General features: G+C 40.2%; 1 protein-coding gene across 1 annotated transcript in view; it reads right to left on the bottom strand.

The window, feature by feature from the left end:
• The window catches only part of LOC126299444 (thioredoxin reductase 1, cytoplasmic-like), a 79,156-nt gene that overhangs the window by 40,593 nt on the left and 14,103 nt on the right, over positions 1–24,460 (bottom strand). Inside the window, exons 3-4 of the mRNA XM_049991347.1 lie at positions 21,768–21,982; positions 14,126–14,318 (exon numbers count right to left, since the gene is read on the bottom strand). Of these exons, the coding sequence (XP_049847304.1) occupies positions 14,126–14,318; positions 21,768–21,982 (408 nt within the window). The remainder of the gene's footprint in view (positions 1–14,125; positions 14,319–21,767; positions 21,983–24,460) is intronic.

The following is a 24,460-nucleotide window of genomic DNA, read 5'->3' as shown; positions in this document are numbered from 1 at the left end:
CTTTAGAATCACACACCACAAGCTCAGCTTGATGGATGGATGGATGGATGGGGTGTAAAGGGACCAGACTTCAGTGTCATCATTCCCTTTTTCCTGACCCAAACAAGCCTGAAGGTAAAATAACACCCAAATTACACGTGAGAAAGCAAAAGAGGAAGAAGAAATGGGGAACCACACTTAAAAAGAAAACGTCTGGAATGACCAAAAAAAAAAAAAAAAAGAAAATAAAAAAAAAAAGAAAAAAAGGGGGGGGGGCATACACCACAAGGAAAAGTAGAAAAAGGTATATTAAAACCATAGAGCAGATGGTCTGGGCTGACTGATCACAAGAATAAAAGAGGATGAGTCAGCCACTCTCCAACACACTAAAATGTCCATCCCAAAGAGACAAGGTGAGATGAATACATTTAGGGAAAAGATGAACACCAGGACAAACAAATGCAAAGAAAGGGTGACAGAGTTAAAATGGAAGGAGGGTGGAGGCCTTGGAGATGCAGCCAAATGGCCACCCTTAGATATAAAAAAAACCTCATGAATAAAACGTAAAACTAAATCTGCTGTTGATGCGGTGTCTCCCAACACTGAAGGTAGCATGCTGAGAAGGCTGAAAGTCTGCCACAGAGTGGCTAAAATTGGCCAGTCCACCAAGATGTGGATGACAGTCATGTGGGAGCCACAGCGACACCGAAGTGGGTCCTCATGATGGAGGAGGTAGCCATGTGTTAGCCATGTATGGCCAATGCGGAACTGGCAAAAGGACAACAGATTCCCTGTGAGTGGCTCGCATGGATGACCACCACACATTCGTTGTCTCCTTGATAGCACGAAGTTTATCTGGTGTACTCAGGGTGCGCCATTCAGTATCCCGCATCGCGAAAACTTTGTGGCAGAAGACCGATCACAAGTCAGTCTCTGGCAGGCTAATCTCCACAGATGGTTTACTGGTGGCCTGTTTGGCCAGGCAGTCAGCAAGTTCATTACCCATTAACCTGACATGTCCGGGGGTCCAAATGAAGATCACTGAGCATCCACTGTTGCAGAGGGCATAGACTCTTTGATTAACAGTACTAAAGGATGTTGAGGGAAGCACTGGTCAAGAGATTGTAGGCTGCTTAAGGAGTCACTACAAATGATGAAGGACTCAATGGAGCAGGAGCGGATACGACCAAAAGCGCGATAGATGGCAACCAACGCTGCAGTGGAAACACTGCAGCCATCCGGCAAGGAGCGCTGTTCAGTATGGCCAACGTGAGCATAAGCAAAGCCAACAAGACTGTGTACCACTGATCCATCTGCGTAGATTATTTCTGAGCCCTCAAACTTGCCGAGAAGAGAGAGAAATTGCCGGCGGGTGGCCTCATGTGGAACTGAGCCTTTGGGGCCTTGCAACTGGTCTAGCCGAAGCTGTGGCCAAGGTATAGACCATGGAGGTGTATAGAAGTGGGCCTGCAGGAAATGTAATAAGGGGAACATGTCAAATTCGTTAAGAAGTGATCAGACACAGACTGCGAAGGTATTACCAATTCTGGGGCCCCATTGTGGGAGATGGATCGCCATGTTCAGGAAAAGGAGACGGCAATTTGGATAGCGAGGTGAACTATGTATGTGGGCGGTATAATTTGTGAGCAATAGTTGCCACTGGAGCCGTAATGGAGGAACACCAGCTTGCACAAGGAGGCTGTTCATGGGGCTCGATCAGAAGGTTCCCATTATGAGGCGAACTCCACAGTGGTAGATACGGTCCAGCAGACCCAGTGCGAAGGGCGACGCTGAACCATACACCATGCTTCCATAATCAATACCGGACTGTACGAGGACTTGGTACAACTTCAATAGTGTAGGACGATCAGCACCCCAGTCTGTGTGGCTCAGGCAGCAAATAAGATTAAGGTGCCACCAACACTTATCCTTAAGCTGACGAAGATGGGGAAACCAAGTTAAGTAGGTGCCTAAGACCAGTCCCAAAAAGCAGTAAGTCTCCACTATATCTAGTAGTTGGTCATCGAGATAAAGTTGTGGATGGGGGTGGATGGTATTGCACTTTCCTATGGCCGGCTTTCAGATGCAACAGTAGAAGAGGAGCAGAACAAAACACAAAAATTGTCAGTGTATAGGAGGGGAGAGACTGACTATCCTACTGCAAATGCAAGACCATTGAAGTCAATTAAAAAGAGTGGGACACTCAGGACAGAGCCCTGCGGGACCCCACTCTCTTGTATATCGGGTGCACTGTGGGAAGCACCGAGGCGAAATCTGAAAGTGCGGTGCAACAAAAAGTTCTGTATAAAAATCGGGAGTGGACCCCGGAGAGTCCACTCGTGCAGAGTAGCGAGGATATGGTGTCCCCAAGTGGTGCCATAGGCCTTTGTAAGGTCGAAAAAGATGGCAATAAGATGTTGCTGGCAGGAAAAGTCTGATTGAATGGCAGATTCCAGGTACACCCAGTTGTCGATAGTAAAGCGTCCTTGTCAAAAACCGCTGTGGGACAGAGCCAGAATGTCCCGAGACTCAAGGTGCCAACACAACCTCCGGCTCACCATACGTTCAAGCAGCTGGCACAGAACATTGGTAAGGCTGATGGGACAATAGCTGTCAACATCTAGTGGGTTCTTCCTGGGCTTTAGCACTGGAACGATGATACTTTCTCACCATTGTGATGGGAATTCGCCCTAACTCCAAATACAGTTGAAGACAGCAAGGGGGCAGCATTGGGAATCCGTTGACTGATGTTGCAGCATTTGCGAAAGGATGCGATCTGGGTCGGGATGTGTCAGGACAGTTGTCACAGGCACTGAGAAATTCCCACTTACTGTAGGGAGCATTATAAGGCTCAGGGTGGCATGGAGTAAAAGCGAGGTGTTTGTCACTCCACCCTCTGTTTCAGGAGACGAAAGGTGGGATGGTAATTTTCCGACGCAGAGATGCAAGCATAACGTTCAGCAAGATGCTCTGGAATTACGTCTGGATCGGTAGATACAGCTTTATTTTTGGAAATTCCAGGTACACCTGCCGAGTTCTGACAGCTATAAAGTCAGTGGAGCTTGGTCCAAACCTGGGAGAAGTAGTTTGTGTTCCAATGGTGGAGACTTAGTGTTCCCAAAACTCCTATTTCCTTCATTTGATTAGAAGGCAAACCTGGGCACTGAGCTGTTTGAAGGCAATAAGGTTCTCCAGGGAGGGGTGGTGCTTATGACGTAGGAGGGCCCACCTACGGTCTCCAATTGCTGCAGTGATTTCCGGCGACCACCAAGGCACTGACTTCCGCCAGGGCAAACTGGAGGAAGAAGGGATTGCCGATTCAGCTGTGGCAACAATGGTATTAGTGACGAGATGGACCACTTCATCGATGGTGGCATTCAGCAGATACTCAATGTTGGTAGTGGATCTGACGGTGTCCCAGTCAGCCTTGGGAAGAACCCACCTGGGCAAGTGTCGAGATGAGGGACACTGGGTAGGGACAGGAAGAGTGGAAAGTGGTCACTACCACACAAGTCCTCATATACTCTGCAGTGGATAGATGGGAGAAGGCCAGGACTGCAAACAGAGATCAATGGCCGAATATGCGTCAAGTGCCACACTGAAATGTGTGGGGCCACCTGTATTTACGAGGCAAAGGTCGGGGTAAGGATGAAGATGCATACTCAACCTGACAGCCTGTCACAGTCAGGATGGTTTTTGTAGTACCCCCGATAGTGATTAAGGGCGGGGTTCCACATTGCAGGAAACCAGGTCACCTGAAGGACAATACAGGAAGCAAGTGTACTGATTAACTGCTTAAAAGTTGACATAACTCAGCCAGATGGAAAAAAAATATGCCGCAGTCCACTTGGGAGGCATGGAATGACCAAGGAGGCAAATTAGGCCTCAGCATCACCTGTCACCACTTGTTAAGTGTTGGCATCTAGTAACATTGCATCCGAGGTGTCAGTGAGATCTAGGTCCACAGGGGACACCAGAATCTCCACCTCATCCTTGGATGCAGAGCCATGGGGGAGTGCTGCTGCAGAGGACACTGGATGCTTTATTTTCTTATAGGACTACTACTTTGAAGTTTTTCCCTCTTGCCGCTCCTTAGGGGCTTGCTGGGAGGAGTGACAGAGGAAGACCTTGAAGCCCTTCGACCAGCAGCCGGTGGCTCTTTCAGCCACTTGCTGGTGTCTGATGGACCAGTGGGGGAGAGGAGGGTGGGGAGACCATGGAAAGTTAGAGTCCCAAGGGACCCCTTCTGCTTCAGAGGAGCTAGAGGAGGCTGCTGCTTCTCTGCCTGGCGGGGAGGGACCGATGTCCCAGATACTTTTTTTTTTGGGAGCGGGGGTGGGGGGCAATGCTCCTAAAGTAGAAGCTTTGGGAGCAACACAAAAAGACATGCCCCCAGCTAACTGGAGGGAGGAGGAAGATGGGCAGCCCTGGGGGCCCCACTGAAGTAACCTTTGATGACGAGCATAATGGCATCATTGATGGTGACGCTGTTGTGGCGGCAGCATAAGAAGATAGCATGGGAACAGTGTTTAGTCTTTCATATTTGAGTTTAGCCTCGCGGTAAGCAGCCTTTCCAACGTCTTGTACTCCATAATTTTCCGCTCCTTTTGAAGTATGGGGCAGTCCAGCAAGCAGGGGAGTGATGCTTTTCACAGTTCACACAGGTGGGAGGAGGCACACATGGAGTATTCAGATGCAGTGAGCGTCTGCAGTCTCTACATGTGGTGCTGGAATTGCACCGGGACGACATGTGCCCCAATTTGCAGCACTTAAAAAGCACCTCATTGGGGGAGGGACATAGGGTTTGATGTCACATCCGTACACCATCACTTTGACCTTATCAGGTAATGAATCACTCTCAAAGGCCAAGATGAAGGCACTGGTAGCAACCCTATTGTCTTTGTGTCCCCTGTAAACGTGCTGGATGAAACCATTCTAAATTGGCACGAAGCTTATCTGACTGCAGCAGGAGGTTGCGATGAAAAATAATTCCCTGGACCACATTGAGGCTTTTATGGGGAGTGAACGAATCAGGAATATCACCCAGCTTGTCACAGGCATGCAATGCCTGGGATTGGTTTGGGGATGCCGCCTGAATCAAAGCCATCCCATTACGCATTTTGGACAGCGCTGTCACTTCTCCAAACTTATTCTCGAGGTGCTCAACAAAAAACAGAGGCTTTGTTTCCAGAAAGGAGTATCCATCAGTTCTGCTGCCCACTAAGTAATGTGGCGAATATGGATCCTGCCATTTTGAAGCCCTACATTCCTCCCAAGATGTTTCTAGGGAGGGCAACGATTTAGGGTCATATCTGTCAGAATTTCTTAGAGACTGATGGGGCCATTCAGTCCCCAGCAACCAGCCCACATAAAGGTTGAGATTTTTTTAAAGATATTTATATCTTACTTGTGAACTGGATAATTAAGCCAAGATGCCCACTCCCTGTGACACACAGTGTTCCACCACAATTGCTAATAATGGTTGCTGAAGAGTACCCAGATTCTGTGGTTCCAGTGCACTGGTAATGTTTATCTGTTCTCTGCTCAGAGTTCCCAGATTCACCACGTCTGTACCCAGCCATTTCTGGCAGGGGCAATATACACAACATCAAGAGATTAAATTTGTAACATGAAAAGGGAAACGGTACAGCTAAAGACAAGAGTCAAGCATTCCACAATCACATGCTCACAGCAGAGTTGTGAGCTCATGGGAGCAGGGGTTCTGTTGGTGTCTACAACTTTACTGAAGCAATGATCAACCTGTAAATATCGAGTTCCTAACAGTTGCACATGTAAATGATAATTCACTAATGAGGTACTATGGGTTTGCTCAGCACAGTGCTACAAAATTCATACTGGAGACAAAATTGAATCGTTCCTGCTTGGGATGCAAGTGATATTTCAAAAGTTACTGGCACATGGGTCAGTTACTTATTTTAACTAGAAACATTACTTATTTTAGTTTGCAATGATTGTCATATACAGATTAAGTGGCTCCCTACATGTTGGGATTTCATACTGGTTCAAATGGCTAAATATAGCCATAATAGTGACCTGGCCTGGCTTTGTATGGGTAGGTCTAAGTATGTACGGCCAGACGAGTTGTGTGGTATAGCATATTTTGTCTGCATGCCATTGTGCAGAGTTACGAATAAATTTCAGTGAATATCATCATCACTTTCATATAACTTACACGATGTAAGCAGCACATGGCAGGAAAGTTGTTTGAAAGTATAAATGTTATGAGTTCCATATTGAATTTGCATTTGGAATGACATCTCAGGACAATGATGGGAGCATATCATAATGTAAGTAATATGCTTACAACCAATGTATATACTGAATGTGAATCGTGGGCTTATGTGGGTGTGAGTGATTCAATATGTATTAGGAGGCTGGCCAAGATGGCACCAATAAAAGAAAAAATAAGAAAACCCATGCAAGGTGTACATGTTTATCTCATGTTACAGCACTCCTTTTGTGATGCTTAGTACACACTTTGATGCATTGTTGAGACTCATTGTCTTAATCCTTTATTATGAAGTCTTAATGGCAGACTTCTTCACCCTTCCATGCAAAGAATTATGTCCACCTCCAGGTTCAGTTCAATGGAGGCAGAAAGCTGAGTCATCATCTGCACTGCTGAAAGAATGTACTGTATATAAATGAAGCAAAGTTGCTGAAGTAGTTTATTGGAAAACATTTTACTCAAAGTATAAAAAAATAGAACACTACATTTTTGTCTGATGATGCAAAGGAAACTATTGTTTAAACATATTTCCTTATTTCAAATTGTAAGTCTCACATAACAGATACTTCCAAGTTCCGTAAAACAGTGCCTGTTGTATGAAGAATTTGCAGTAAATTAAGTGTGTGAATTGTGACTGCTAATCTGAGGGACTGGAAATTGGCAGCTTGAAATTATCATTGTATTTTATCCCCACATCACTGAAAGATGAATGCTAAGTTAAACGGCAAAGTGAAAAAAAGTGATATACGTGGGATTTGATCCCATAACTTCCATAACTTTTTGGTTCCCAGCCACCTGCTCTACCACTAAAGCAACAATTCACTAGGTGAAAATAGCATCTTTTTCAGAGTATGTATTAGTCAAAACTGGATCAAAATCCCTATAACAGTTCCTGAGATTAGCCTACATGTATGGACTGATGAGAGCGAGTAACTTTAAAAGAGTGTGTGTGTGTGTGTGTGTGTGTGTGTGTGTGTGTGTGTGTGTGTGAGAGAGAGAGAGAGAGAGGGAGGGAGAGGGAGAGAGAGGGGGGGGGGGGGGGGAGGTGGCTATTAAAATGGCAGCCATTCCAGCTATTTAAATAGCAACCATTCCCAATAGTAATTCCTGCACCTGAGAAATTACAATAGATGCCAGCATACTTCTGTGCATACCTGTACACTATTAGATCAAAAGTAACTTGACACCTCTACGTAACACGGAATTGACCACTACATGTCACAAGAGGTGGACCCTCCACTATAAAGAGGTAAGAAGTATTTTGTCATCGGTAGAGAAGCCACAACAGCAGAATGGGTGAGGTCAGGACAGCTTAAAGAGTACGAACATTAACTAGTCACTGGATGTCATCTGAGTAATGAATCCATCAAGGACATTTGAAACATTCTAAAGCTGCCCATGTTGACTGTTCATGATGTGATTGTGAAGTGAAAATGTGATTAAACAACCAAATCTAAACCAAGACCAGCAGACTTCATTTACTGACAGACTTTGATCGTTTATAGTTGTGGAAAGTGGTTGTAAAAATTGCATGAAATCAGCAAAAGGAATCACTCTTTAATTCCAAAGAGCTACCACCAGGCCAGATAGCACAATGACTGAGTAATGAGTTAAAAAGAATGGGGTACAATGGTTGATCAGCTCCTCAAAGGCCACACATTTCTATATCAATGCTAAGCAATACCATTGGATAGTGTACAACTGAAAATGAGTGATTTGGGGTGATGGATTGTGCTATATTCTGTGGAAATCTGATGGAAGGGTTTTGGTTTGGTGAGTGCTTAGAGAATGTTACCTGCTATCATGTGTGTTACCAACAGTGTAGTATGAAGGAGAAAGTGTTATGCTATGGCATGTTTTCCCAGGTTAGGGTATGGTCCCCTTACTGTTCTTGAGCAAATTCTAAATGCAGAAAGCTATGAATATGTTTTACAACATTGTGTACCACGCACAGCAGAGGAACAGCTCAGGGCAATGGCTGCATCAGCATGACAATGCACCCTGCCTTAGCGAAGCAATGTTTTGGGGACAATAACTTTTCTGAAATGATCTAGCATGCCCAGAGCTATGATATGAACCCAATGAATCAAATTCACTACTTTTTCTTGTTTCTCTGGAGGAAAAGTCAGCTGCCACTCTTACTGAAAGTGTCTCTAGCAGAGTTGATGCCATCATAAAGGTAAAAGGTGGACACACTCCATAGTAATCTCCACTAACAGGTGCCCAAATACTTTTGATCTCATATTGAATGTTGGCTTTCATTTTTATCACATGTTGCCTGGAATATTGAAGACTTCCCCGAAGCATATGATTTATTGCTTTTTCCCTGGTCCGATTGTTGACCACTAGAAATGCATGGAGTACAGATATTCAGTAGGTGGAATGTCATTGCCCTCTAAAATTAAATACCACTGAACTGCCGATATATTTAAACAGTGGAAGCAAATACTTAAGAAATATTAATTGTTTCTCTATTTGACACTTCACTATCTAAGTAGTAAAAGACAAGTTTTGTTAACAAATATTCATTAATAACTACTTGATTTGTGCCAGAATAAATGTACTTTCCCTATAAATCTCTTTGCTGATATCATGAGCAGGTTCTGCATCAGCACCTCATCCACTGGCTCTGAAAGCGCCAGATTGCCAATTGCCTCTGCTAGCCAGTCAGTGTGTGGCGGAGGCTCCTTACTCTGTGCGCACTGATACACTCACTTGACTTATGTGGAATAACAAAACTGGAAATAAAGTAAAATGCGCTCTTACCTGCAAATAAGAGGTACCTTACAACTAAAACATATTCAAAAGTGATCAAAATCACAGTGTATCTGTTGGGTAGGTTTACTTTTAAGTAGTTTAAAATTTCTATGGAGTTTGTGAAGCCATCTGGTGGTGATACTGTTGTGCTAATAGCTGATGGGCATATTATCAACCTGTGTCTTAGATGTAACAAGAGAAAACTGTGTCCACATCATGTGTATCACACCACTTCACGCATAAAATGCAGTCTCTTGCGTGGAACACATGGGACTCTAAAATGCACTATCCCCAAGAAATAGGATTTGGTCGCCAAATAACCCAGGTCAAATAGTAGCCTCTCCATTTATTACAGCCTACTTGAAAGCAACAACAATGGAAAATGCTATCAACAACAATTCAAAGAAATGGAACAAGGCAAACACAGAAAACAATCTTTCAGTCATTCACAGTCTGGTACATGTTCAGTTGAGGCCAATGCTTCAAATGTGCAGTCTGAAGGAGGATACACTGAATGCATATTCTGAAGATTAACAGAGAGAAATGGGAACAGTGATTGGAATGCTATCCTTGAACTACAGAAGAATGTTAACATGAAAGAGCTTTTGTATGCCCTACTGGCACTTCTTTTACATAACAAACGCAGAAAATGTTTCAGATGCAGAAAGGAAGAGAATATTATTATTTTAGGGTTTACCTGTTTTTATAGTAGTTGATATTAAGTGTTTTCTCTGACTTTTTATATTAGGACATAATTTCTATTTTGATTCCAAATTACTTGCTTGCACTTTGTAAATTTTACACAATTATTAAGTGTCAAGCAGCAGAAAATCAATGAATAAAATATAAAAGGCAATGACTTAATGTGGATTTCCAGTTAAGAAATGTACAATTATATCAAATGTGTAATACGAAGTGGAGTAATGTGAGACAAGGGAAGTTTCACATCGGTAATGAGGTCCACCCACCATTGGCATCAATTATCTACCTCATCCAATGAGGCACAGAGGTGGCCCGCCTCTGGAAATAAATCATATCATCCACAAGACTCCCATGTATCCAACAATAGGTCCCACAGTTGGTCAGGTGTGCATGTGGCCACTCTTAAGTTCTCGTGATGCTTCATTTGTGCCAACAAATTTTCAATTGGAGTGAAGTCCGGTACTCTAAAATGCCAGCCAATCGGGTCGATGGCAGCCTGACATGAAAATCACTGCCGAATGATTCAACTTGTATGAACCAGTGAGTAGTTCTTCTGGAACTGGATTACTCCACTGGCATGGAGGATCCTCACACTTGGCACCATAATATTTTCAGGATCTGCACATACTGATCTGTACTGAGATGACCATAAATTAAGTATCTCTGTCCCATCTGATACCATTCATTTCACTTTAGCAGAGGCAAGCCTATACAGTCTGTAATCATAAGAGAGGGCCTCTGTAACAGCATCCACAGAAATTTGTCATTCTTTAGGTGGGCTGTGTTCAAAAAGCGATGTTTCACACAGTTGTCACCTAATACAGACTGTTTTGCTGAGATGTTGACACCCTTAAAGCCAGCCATTTACGCCTGTAGTATGCCACCGCTTGTGCCACTTCTGGGTACAGTGAGCTGAACACTGTACCTGGCTGCCCCTTCATGTGCACTGAAAGCAACATGCTCTCATTAATAGCATATGCTCAAACATCTTGGCAGTAAATGACTGTGTGTCATAAATCTGTCAGTAGCAAAGTGTTTTATGTTCAGCATACCTTTGCTATTTCATGTTATGCTTGCAACACGTCAACAAACAATAAAACATAAAAAATGGTGTTGTGGGGACACAAACCCTACTTATTTCAGAGGAATTTTAAGAGCCTCAAATGCTGCTATGGGGCTACCACATAACTGCAAAGATTTGTTCTTATTTGTTTATTCAAGTGAGAAGCACCCTAGTATTTGAAACGGTTACAAGTAAGTGTTGTAATGAATAGAGGGTGGTCACAAACAGTAAAAGCTTGTAAGGGTGTTACAGGGTAGGTTGTGCTGAGAAATAATTGTTAGGAAAAAAATTCTATACTTTGCACCATTTCAGAGTTAATTAGCACTGAAGTTAAGCTATCACACCATTACATACAAAAATTCAAGTGGCCCACCAGAAATGATGTTACCAAACTTGTTCTTTCATTGGTTTCCTAAAAAACAAACAAGAGAGTGATTCAAAAATTGGACAACAGATAGTAGTAAGGAGCAAATCTGAGCTGAAGGCTGAGCTTTCTCGTGCACTGACATCTACACTGTGAGACCAACTGACACTAGCTGTACCTGGCAAGCCACTTTAATATGCATATGCAACAGCCTGATTCGCTACCTTCAACGCTAATCGAATTCAAAAACAGCGCAACATATGAAATTTTTACGTTAACAATTATTTCTCAGCACAACCTACCCTGCAACACACACACACAATGTGTTACGTGCGGGGTGCTGTATGCGAGCCATACACAACGAAAGGTACCCGAGCTTATCAAAAGAAATGCAAATGGAAAGAGTTTTGTAAACAGGGGCAAATATTCTTTGTGTGTAATAGTATGGAAAATGTGGGGTGTACAATGAAAGGCCCTCTTTTCTAGGGACAGAGTGACTACTGTGAATAGGTAAGATTTTTCTCTTTTTTTTTATCTTTTTTTTGCAAGAGATATTCCACAAGAGATCTCAGCAACACACTACATTCTCCACCAAGAGAATTTATATGAAATGAGTGTCAGTGTGGGAGAAGCAATGAGTACAGTTGCTCCTGAAAAGAGAATTTATTTGTAGATATGGACTGAAATGTTTCCGGAAAAAGCCTTTCAGAAATGCCTGCAAAGCTGCTATAAAGATTTACCATATTTCTGTTAAATAAACTGTCCTAGCCCAGGAATGATCTGAAAGGTATCTCTGAATTTTAAAGAGTAAGATTTAGCGACGGACATGAATGGCCTGTACCAATGATACTATGGAACACTTGATATTTTGAATCTGGTGTCACAGTTAATATTTCAATTTCAAACAACAGTGATCTCCTTTTGTGGAGTAGACCTGTTTTAAATAAAAACTTATTTTCTTAACGTTTATGAGACATGTTGAAACTGTATATCAAATCGAAATCAGATTTGGAAGTCTTAAATTTTTGTGAATGCCCTTCAGCACATTATTTTAACTTGCTACTAAGATGTTATTCTTAGTGTATATTCTAAACAGCAAAATGTGCTTATGTCCAGAGCATTATTTGCTCCCAGTCGTCATCTTTAATAATATGAGCAGATCAATGTTTTGAAAGGTACAGAAACATTAAAACAATCTAGTCATATTTCAAGATTCCATTTCCAGGGCTTTCACAAAATAGATGTGATGTTAAATATATATTCACTTCCCTTTGCCGTTGGCATGGAAACAACTGCAGTTAGAACTAAGACCTATACAGAAACAAGCAGTTGCACGATAAGTGTAACAACATTATTACAGGTTCAAATAACAATTTTCCTTGGTCCAAATTTCATTGACTTCATGTTTATGTTAGGGTCACTTTAACTGTTTGAGGAACTTTTTACCAGAATGAAGGACATTAATTCCACATTGATAAGCTTACACAGTTAAATCCATAGGCAAGTCTTTGAATTATTAGTACTCAGTACCAGATAGTGTAACTTCTTTTAAATGGAATAGTAATATCACGAATGAACTAGTTTCTTGTGTATAATACGTAAATAATTTAAACATGAAACACAAATTAAATATAGTGGGAATTTCATTTGAAAGCATTATTTGCTTACTCTAATCTTCTATAGAAAATTATATGCAAGGTACATGTATTTGGATGCTTACTTTCATTGCAGTTTTTCCATCCATAAAGGATTCTTTGTAAATTAAAAAAAAAATTGGTGTGAGCCAACAAGATGCATAAACATCCACATTACTACAGTGGGTAATAAAATTTGACTTGGTGAGAGCCGGTTACCATCAGTAGCTTTAGTCCTTTACTTTCTCTCTAAAAGGGATTACTAGCACACAACTAGCTAGCCACACGCTCACACTGTGGTATGAGGATGAGCCAGCTCTTACTGGCACTTCTCTGATTACAGTGTCTGCGGAACAAGTTTCCATATGAGCTGACAATGTACCAAGATGAAATCTTGTTTCTTTGACATGTGACAAATAAGGCAGAAGTAATTAAACAGGAGCTTCTCAGACAATGCTGTTTACTGATAAGCAGATTGTGTATGTAGTGACAGAACAATTTTTATGGCGAGTTTCTATGGGAAGCAGCACAGAACTTTGTTGATACACTAGGGGCCAAAATACATTTCTGTGACAAAACTTTTACACCTTCTGCAATTAACCAGAAGTTCTGGAGGTGTCTTAGAATGCACAGGAAATATGCTTGTGAAACATGATGCTTGGATAATTTCAGTGGCAAAGCTGGCTGTGTGCTGAAGTGACTAAGCACTCACGCATGTTTATCACAAATGACAAGGTTGCTGGAGAGGAAAATTTTTTCAGAATAAGTATGGCTACTAACAGAGAGTACAATTGTTCCTGCATAGAATTAACATATACTCAAGCATGGATCTGACCACTGGTGAGCTGAAGGAACACACTGAGAAAGATTGTATGTGGTTTTGGGCTAAAAAGTGTAATCTGTGAAAATGTATCAGTTGATTTTGTGAACTAAATGCTTCAGTTTCAACAGGTGTTGCACTGTGAAATTATCAGCACACTGAAATGTGAAGCAATGCTTAACTCAATACTTTATGCACCTTATCAAACATTTTCTTTATGATCTAATACACATTTTTTGTGATGCTGACACCTCCCCTTTCCCCATTGGCACAAAAAAATGTCTGCTTCACACCTCTACCACTGCTTCCTCTATCTATCATCATTAAACTCTCCTTTATTACAGCGAGAATCAACAACATGACACTAGTTATGTAGCAATTAATAGAAAACAGTTCAGATCTCACTTTCCTTACTACAATTGAATAAAAATAAAAAATAAAAACCACCACCACCACCACCCACTTGATATCCACTACAGGATAACGGCCACCTCCAGAATGCTCCATGCAACATGGATTTCAAATGAAGAAAAATGGTATAAAATGACCAACTCACTGTCTGTAGACACACTCCAACCAAATGCTTGGCCGTCTTTTATATCATGTCCAAGAAGGGCTGCTCTATGCATAAGTTTTTTGGGGATACAACCCACATTAACACATGTACCTCCAAGACCCCATGTTGTTCCCATGGGTGAAGGTTTGACAAAATCGCATACTGCTACTTTCCGTCCAAGCGCTGCAGCCTCCTGTTGACAGACAACATTCTAAAATTGTGGTACATAATATGGAGCAATGAAATCAGTTATCACAGATATAAAATTTCAATCAGTGGGAATGTATCGAGCCAAAGAATAGGTCATTCACAATCAAGAGTCAGAGGAGCTCTTACTATGAACAAATATTTTAAGCAAATATCAACTTTCATACAAACATTTCACTGAGTCGTCATCTCATTACTCTCTCATCCATGTCTCCCTACACATTCTGTCTGTCTTCACTATGTAACCTTTAAAAAACAAGGTTCACATTCTCTTTGAAGATACTGCAGGGGTGTAGAGGTGTTTTTTTGCGATACAGATAGGACAGATAGTATTTGTGTGAAGAAAACTGTCATTTTATTTTGCAGCTAAACAGGTGGAATCACAGGCTGTCTAGCAGTAAAATTTTTGTGACAACAACAGTTTGTTGATGAAATTACTCTGAATTTAAGTGTATTACCACTTTTATTAGTAAAATATATGCAGTTAATATACTTAACTCACAAATGGTTAAACTATACATGTTTCAGTTTTCTTTGAAGGATGGAGAATTAGGGTTGAGCAATCTTGGGATAATTGGAGATTGTAAAAGGGACCATCCCTGCATTTGCCTAAAGTGATTTAGGAAACCCACTGTGTCTTACCACTGCATCACAATGCTCTAAAGTTTTGTGGGATTTAGAAATGAACGAGTGTTGCCTATTTTCACTTACCTATGGATGTACTGTATTTTATTATTTCAACAACCATTCTTATGGTAGCCACTGGACAGTCATCTGCACAGCTTGATTACATTAACATCAAATCACAACCAGTAACGAGACAACTTTTCAAACTTTCCGATTTTATTTGTTTCTAAACGTAAGTGGATTCAGTTATTTCATTCCATACAACTAATTTTACCTAAGAGATGAAGATTGTAAAACACACTACCAATAATACGTTTACAATTTATAATATTCTATACCCATCACCTACCAGATAAATTACACATAATGGCTTTCCATTCAAGAACCTTCAACATTGCAGTGCGTCAGCAATCATTGGTTAATATATTAAAAAACTAAAAACCTGCCTCGATTTGAAGAAAGCACCTAGTGTTACGTGTTAACCCAAGTTTCCATTCATGATGTACGTGTTGAGCTGACATCATTATAGGCACACACACACACACACACACACACACACAAATTACATTTCCAACTGCCGCCGCCACGACCACCATACCCCCTCTGTGAAGTTTAATACTAGCAAGCAGACCACACAACAATTGAATTTTTGTAATTTTGTATGCAGTAAGACTGCAATAATTCAGCATTTGATAATGTGGCATACCCGATAGTCTGGCACACATCTTAAATTTTCCTGTAATTTTAGCTCAGTGCTGTTGGTAGTACAGTCAGACACCTTCAACAAAAATTGAAACTATTCGGAGCGGTGCCTGGTCTGTAAAAAGTTTCTGCCTCACCGAGCAATTACATTTATACCAAGATAAGAAGTTGCATTGTTAGGCCAGGTGAAAACTATGGCATAATTGGTTGAAACAGCTGAGATGGAAAATGATGTAAATGACAAATTGAAAAGAAATCGCTCCGAAATTGTATGAGGGCTGAATTTAGCATCCACTAATGAACTGTGTGCAGTTTAGGCAGAAGTTGGCAAGTGAATCAAAATTGGAAGATTTAGCTATCAAAGAAGAGCTGACTGATGATGAGGTATTACAAAGTGTTTTCAACCCACAAATGGCACCAGAAACTGGAGTGACGAAGTACCAACACCCACTGTTCCCTTCTCTTTGGCTGAGGCTTCAGAAGCCTAAAGCGCTTTTGTGTAATTCGCCGAGAGTGACCAACAATACAATGCTTCTGTAGTTATGAATCTGCACATCACAAAAAATAATCTTAGTCAGAAAATAGCTCAATCTAAGAAACAAGTTAGCATTCTGTAATGTTCCAGAGGGCTCAAAACAAAATTTCAGGTAAATCATCAGTCTTAGCTACCAACCCGATGTATTTCATGCCCTTGACAATGTCATGTGTGTGCTACTCCTAGAGACACTGATTCCAATTACGCTGCACCAAATTCTTGGTAATAGCTTTTATTAATAAGCTTCTCATCGATCTTTTCAAATCGATGATCAATATTTTATTTTGTAACTGGGCTACATAAATCATTTACTTACACTGAACTTAAATAAAACTATGAGCACTATACTGATTTAATAGTGCACTCCAGTATTAGACTTAATTTAATTCTGCTTTTACAGAGAAGTAACAATTTCTGCATTGTAATCTCTCCCGTTGTGTTCCATAAATAATAGTTACTTGTTTTTGTATGTTAAAACTATTTTTCTTAAACCAGGTTTTTAAAAATGGCCTTGATGATCCAGCAAAATTCAGAATCCGGCATTGACAGATCTGCGTCCTTGATTATCAAGGTCCTACTGTATTTATGGAAAGTGAAGTTCAGAACCCAAACACCAATCCCCCAATGTACTTCAATGCAATAAAAAAAAAAATTTAAAAAAATTAAAAAATATTAAAAGAAATAAAAAAAAATCTGAGCACACGAGACCGATAATCGTTGGATCACCAGTTTGAGACTTGTTTCGGTATCCCCTCCTTCAGTTAAGTTCGAGTACCTACATGACTTAAATAAAAGATTCTTCAAATATATGCTAATTGCCATACACCTAATTGTCATGTTTTATAAGAAATGCATGTATTCTTCTTTCTAATTACATACGGTTCACAATATTCCAATTTCCATTGCAAATATAAAACCTTAATTAATGATCATTTATAAAAGAATATGAATAAAGATTTTATAAATAAAAAAACAATTATTAATTTTTGTCATCTTCACGTATTTTATACTTCATGAAAATGCTCATAGAACATGTACTTTTGTTTAAAACTTTCCATTGGTTGAGAATTGAAGCAGGGCCACTCACATGCCAGGCTAACATTCTACCAGAGCCATGTGGCCCATCAAAAAATCTGTTCTGTATTTAGTAAGTTAAATGCACTCAGGAAACAAAGATAATTTTCTGAATAATTTCTGTGACTCATATGAAACTTTTCTGGAAGACTGATATTTGAGTTATGAACTCCATAAGTAATAACATTTCAAAAAATCTGATTCACATGTGGTCTCCTTGAAAGATGAAATAGTTCTGAAGCTTATCCAGTACCATCTGTGTAAGAAACAGACAGATTTCTCCTGTGTGAGATACTTTCATTTGATACCCAGGCTTTTTGTAAGGACTTCATATTTTGAGAAACTTTCGATTTTGAATGATAGATAATTTTTTAATAATTTGTTATGAACTGAACACTTGTGACTGCTCACATCTATATACAATAAATAACCTATCACTCAACAAAACAAACCCCTAGTTCACATAAGCTTAACCCAACTGAGAACAAAAATATAAAAACAGTGAGATATTAAATTTCTTTTTTTGCACTGCTAAGGGATTCCTACAAAATCTACACATACAATTCATGCATGAATGACAGCAAATATTGCTTGAAAGAATCAGTCTTATTTTATTTGATTGTATTTCAAGCAGTCACAAAAGTAAGTATTATCAGCACTGCCCCTTTGTGCAGTATCATTGATTATAAATTTTGTTTCGATACCCAGAACCATTTAAAATTACTTTGGATATCCAATGTGTTTCATATTTTTACATATATTAGTGTGGCTAAAATGGTAATATCACACTTTCTTTTAGTACAACTTACACTACTTTCTTTCCTGACTATGTCTCCTTATTCAGGACAAAGTACAGAGTTGTGTTGCTAATATGTCTTTAGCCCAATCACATGACATTAATTACTTCAGTATCTCCTTAAGATAAAGAACAAGCTGTGTTTTGCATAACGTGGCATAAAACAATTGGGGCCAGTTTCAATAAATGAGTTATTGTACAAGCTGTATAGGTTAATTGCTGTCTTTAGCAACTGTAATAAAAGTCTTATAGTGACCAGACACATTTTGTTTCATTTTAAACCATCTTTAGTGGCCACTGTAACAATACTTTTTTATTACAGTTTTGATAATCGTAAATTAAAAAGATATCATTTGGGTCCACACAACCATTTTTAAATTCTACAATACATTAGTGGAAATTATATAGGCTTGTAGAATTCAGCACTGGCACTCTTGACACTTATTAAATATTTGAAATACCTGTGCTCCTTTCAAATTAAATCACAGATCTTACTGCTCCAGACATTATAGTAAATTGTGTTATTAAAAATGGTTTACTGTCAAGCAAGATTACATACAATTTAAAATGTGAATTACTGGTTTTGTCATCTGTGGATCTGTTTGTGCATGCAGCATCCTCAACACCATGTTACTAAACTAAACTACTGGGTAGCACACGACATGTTGTCAAGAGAAATGTTGCAACTATACATTTTTTTAATTAGGGACTCCCAAGAATTCTGCACTTGCATGCTTGTGGAGCTCTGTCACCTGGCTGCACACAAGCTCCACCACCATTTAACACTCTCTGACTAGTGGAGGCAGAGGGGGGAGGGGGAACTGTGAACGTACTACATTTAGATTACAGTGCAGTTATGGAAGGAACACTTAATGAATGAGAATGTCTGTAATGTGACAAAGATGACAACACAAAAGCCATTAATGTTTAAGTTTGCTTTCATCTAATGTCACTGAATCTTCTACTTGTGGAAATAAAAGGAATTTATTTACATAAATAAATTATGTGTGGTTATTTAGGAGGAAATTATGAGATAGCATACCATAAAAACAAAACTACATGCTACGTATTTAAAAGAGTGATAGGGTCACAAACTGCTTAGTACTTATTGGCTGCTCCAAACTGCTTAGTGCTTATTGGCTGCTCTAACTTTCGTATGAGATCAAAGTCATTGATCGAAAGGTTAGACTAGTATGGCTGGTGCTCCAATTCTTCTCATCCCCAGCATCACAGTTGCCACCATACACACTCTGCCTTATGTGGTTTTTTTTGTTGTCGTGCAATAGGAGTGCACTGTCCACTATCCGGATATTCCTCCTGAATGCCAAGTCATACTGTCACATCAGATAGTCCCTGAAGCAGTCTGCACTTACTGTTCTGCCATGTAGAATGAATTGGCATACAATAACACCCCTGACATCAGACACAATGATCACCATCAATTTCACAGGGTAGTATTATGACAGAATTTGTGCCGCCTTAGTCATCCAGCATCTGGCCTTTCCACGGAATGTTCGAGTATAATGCATTTTCTGGAGACTAGAAACCTACTCTGTAGGAATCAGCATGGGTTTTGAAAAAGACGGTCGTGTTAAACCCAGCTCGCGCTATTCGTCCACGAGACTCAGAGGGCCTTAGACAAGAGTTCACAGGTAGATGCCGTGTTTCTTGACTTCCGCAAGGCGTTTGACACAGTTCCCCACAGTCGTTTAATGAACAAAGTAAGAGCATACGGACTATCAGATAAATTGTGTGATTGGATTGAGGAGTTCCTAGATAACAGAATGCAGCATGTCAGTCTCATTGGAGAGAAGTCTTCCGAAGTAAGAGTGATTTCAGGTGTGCCGCAGGGGAGTGTCATAGGACCGTTGCTATTCACAATATACATAAATGACCTGGTGGATGACATCGGAAGTTCACTGAGGCTTTTTGCAGATGATGCTGTGGTGTATCGAGAGGTTGCAACAATGGAAAATTGTACTGAAATGCAGGAGGATCTGCAGCGAATTGACGCATGGTGCACGGAATGGCAATTGAATCTCAATGTAGACAAGTGTAATGTGATGCGAATACATAGAAAGATAAGTCCCTTATCATTTAGCTACAAAATAGCAGGTCAGCAACTGGAAGCAGTTAATTCCATAAATTATCTGGGAGTACGCATTAGGAGTGATTTAAAATGGAATGATCATATAAAGTTGATCGTCGGTAAAGCAGATGCCAGACTGAGATTCATTGGAAGAATCCTAAGGAAATGCAATCCGAAAACAAAGGAAGTAGGTTACAGTACGCTTGTGCGCCCACTGCTTGAATACTGCTCAGCAGTGTGGGATCCACACCAGATAGGGTTGATAGAAGAGAGAGAGAAGATCCAACGGAGAGCAGCGCGCTTCGTTACAGGATCATTTAGTAATCGCGAAAGCGTTACGGAGATGATAAATAAACTGCAGTGGAAGACTCTGCAGGAGAGACGCTCAGTAGCTCGGTACAGGCTTTTGTTAAAGTTTCGAGAACATACCTTCACCGAAGAGTCAAGCAGTATATTGCTCCCTCCTACGTATATCTCGCGAAGAGACCATGAGGATAAAATCAGAGAGATTAGAGCCCACGCCGGCCGCGGTGGTCTCGCGGTTCTAGGCGCGCAGTCCGGAACCGTGAGACTGCTACGGTCGCAGGTTCGAATCCTGCCTCGGGCATGGCCGTGTGTGATGTCCTTAGGTTAGTTAGGTTTAAGTAGTTCTAAGTTCTAGGGGACTGATGACCACAGCAGTTGAGTCCCATAGTGCTCAGAGCCATTTGAACCATTAGAGCCCACACAGAAGCATACCGACAATCCTCCTTTCCACGTACAATATGAGACTGGAATAGAAGGGAGAACCGATAGAGGTACTCAGGGTACCCTTCGCCACACCCCGTCAGGTGGCTTGCGGAGTATGGATGTAGATGTAGATGTCATTTGAGTCCTGGTTCGTACACCTTGATCCAAAATTTACATATGGAAACTTTATGACAAGAAGTGGCTGCTATCCTATTACCGGCATACTAGGTGGTCAGAGCATATTGCATCCACCACTGAATGTCCATCAGTTCACGCACTGCCCACCGAGATGCGATTTTGTGCAGTTGCAGCTTTGCCTGCACTACCCTGTGGATGATGTGTTTCTCAATGCATTTTACCCCCCCCCCCCCACACCCCTCTAACTCCAGTAGCATTCATCATATGCCTTTTTCCAGGAGCTGTTCAATGACTGCATATTCCATGTCAGTCCGCATCCTCACAGGTCAACCCGAGTACTGCTGATCACCATTGCCACAGATACTTGCTGAAACGTTCCTACCCATGGTGCTACTGCACAGCATTGGAGGGCATTATACCTAAGTGCTTCTATCGATTCACTGTGAAAAATCCTCTCATATTTCCCCCTTGGAGAATGGCTATTTTGATGTATGCATGCTGTTCAGCAATGACTTTTACCCCAACCCTTGAGGACGTGTGGTGCGTGCACATGCACAAGCACACTGACACCGAGAGTGTGCAAGATATTAGAGCTGGCGAAAAAATTTATTACACATTCGTAAGATTTTCTTGCTATAACACAAAGATCTCAACACAAAAAATTTTTCAATTGTTTAATGTTGTATAAAACGTCTTAAATAAATGTACTGATAAAATGCATTAAGATAAATGAGTTTTGACAAACCTTGGCTGCAGCGATGCCACCTGATCCACCTCCAATTACCACTAAGTCATACTCGCATTTTTCATAGGTGCCATCAAGCATATCCCTCAAAGCTCCAGTTCTGTATGCAGTCAGAACATCACTGCACCCTCCAACATGCATTCCTCTTATAAACACATTTGGGACTGTTCTCTGCTGAGTTTTCTCAGCCAAAATATTCTGAAGGGCTGGTCCATCTGCAGAAAAATACATGTAATAGATAAAGTGAGACTTTTTTGTGAAAAATGTGTTCAATGATTTTAAGATTTCTAACTTAAGAACACATACAAGAAATTTACAGCCATTTGTTGTTAATCAAGCACTGTCAGCTACCTACTAGGAATATGTCACCAGATGTGGCAACTTAAAATTATGCCTCTACAAGAGGTATCTCTGTCTTTTGGAAGCAATAAGAGGCAAGATAGAGCCAAATGTGAGGTATAAAAAAATTAGCAGAATTGCTTTCTAAAATTCCACATGTAGTATTTATGTTTCAGTATGTTGCCAGTAGGAACATTGTTATTGTGGAACAAAGTTTCATACTGGCTCACATTTCTAGTGGATTCATTTATGCCGCTGCCTTTCTTTTAAGTGGCTGGTTCACTTACTACAAAGAAATTGCATACCATTTGTGCCCACAATCCTTGCTCTCATACATAATTAAATGTTCAAACTATGGGTCAGCAGAGAAGTCACTTAATCCACATCCAATTACTACCAGTCATTCTTGCAATTTTCACATGCACTGCCAGAACATCACTGCACACTCCAAAATGCATTCCTCTGGCAACCTAATTTGGAACTATTCTCTGTTGTGTTTTCTCAGCCAAAATATTCTGGATGGATGCCTCTACAGATGAGTAAGCAAAATCAAAAATTAAAAGTAACTGAGGCATCACAACTGGTGATTTTCAACATCAGAAGCCATTTTCAAGTGAAATACACACACCTCAAAGCTTTTCTGTACACAAACAGCCTTGAAATTCACCAAATGTATAAATCGACAAATAAGTTTATAAACCAAGAAGCTGTCAACTGGATCAGCTACAATTAATCATATTAAACAGAACAAAGTATGAATCAAAACATATTGATGAACAGCAAGAAATGAAAGAAATGACTTGGTGTGCTTCAATACAAGTTAAGTTACATTCTTTGTTCTATTTAGTGTAAGTATGGTAGCTGATGTATTTGACACCTTCTTGGCATATCAAATTGTTCATCAGTGTATATGTATGGCAATTTTAAAAACTCTGTGTGCAGAATGGGTTTTGATGTACATGTATCACTTAAAAAGGATCTCAAGGTCAAAACTACATTACGAGACGAAAAAATTTAATTTTTTGACATAATGTTCTCAGTCCTGTCGAAACCATAATTATCTTACCCAGATCATAACAGCTGTGGAATCTATCTTAAGGAAATTGGTTCTTGACTTACTTCTGGCAAAAACCGAGTGAAGTGGTTCAGCAGTTGACACTGCACTAGTACTTGAGGAGTAAAGTTCTAAGCTCTGACCTATAATCAAGACTGAGCTTTCTCATTGTTTCCCTAAATCCCTTTAGGCGCATGTTTATGTAGTTTTTCCAATAGGAAACATTTGTGCACAGAAAAAACTCCATCTCCATGACAATGCCATCGATGGGATTTTTTACTTCGAGTCATCTATTTCTTTTGTTGTCGTTGTTGTTAAAAATGTCATCGTTGTCAGGCAAAATAAATTGTAAGACTGCTACCTTGTACCTAGATTAAAATGTTATCACTAAATTTCATTAATAGTTACGTTTAGTAACTATTCTGGCCTGTCAGGTTCAAAATTAAGAACCACATAAGAGTTTCAATGATTTTGACACTATTTCTAAATATGCTACAGCTCTCTTCAATTACTCTCTCAACATGAAATGCATTTTATTCATTAATGATCACTGCTAGAGACGATTAATTTTCATCCTCAAGAGAATTTATTGCATTTCTGAATATGTTTATCAAATATTGCGCATAAATAAGAATCTGCAAATCCATAACAGTTGTTCGAGGTACCAATTTTCTCTGACGTACATATGAAAAATAAATCCTGAAGCTTGATCCTTTTTTTAGTATGTATTACTTCTGACGATACATCGATTACTATGATTATGATCCAAAAAAAATAATGACATTGCTTGCTAGTGGGCATTGAAATACATCAATGAGAAAAGTTGAAACTTGTGCTGGACTGGGACTCAAACCTGGATTATATATATATATATATATATATATATATATATATATATATATATATATATATATATATATATAAACAGCCCAACAATCCCTTCAGTGCAGATGCACAAGCAAGCTCTTAACTCTTACAGGAATCAGCACATCGCTGCGAATAATGAGAATAATGGACAGGGGCACCGTGTCAGTGGTGTATGGGTAAGTCAGAAATTTGATTTGGTCAGGGACAATGTCTGAATGACCGAGGCAATCAAGGGCAACCGTTTGCAAGAAGCAGAAAAATCTGGATTCGAGTCCCGGTCTTGCAGAAGTTTTCAACTTTCCTCATTGATGTATTTCATTGCACACTAGCACCTAATGTCTTTATTTCCTTTGGATCATAATCATATAAGGCTGCAGGACCAAAGATGCTGTCTGTTCTTCCAGACATGAACGAAAGAACACACACCACATAC

This window comes from Schistocerca gregaria, chromosome X (genome assembly GCF_023897955.1).
Source record: "Schistocerca gregaria isolate iqSchGreg1 chromosome X, iqSchGreg1.2, whole genome shotgun sequence".
NCBI classification, from domain to species: domain Eukaryota; kingdom Metazoa; phylum Arthropoda; class Insecta; order Orthoptera; family Acrididae; genus Schistocerca; species Schistocerca gregaria.
Note: the sequence above shows the minus strand (reverse complement) of the source record. Positions and strands in the feature narration are given on the sequence as shown.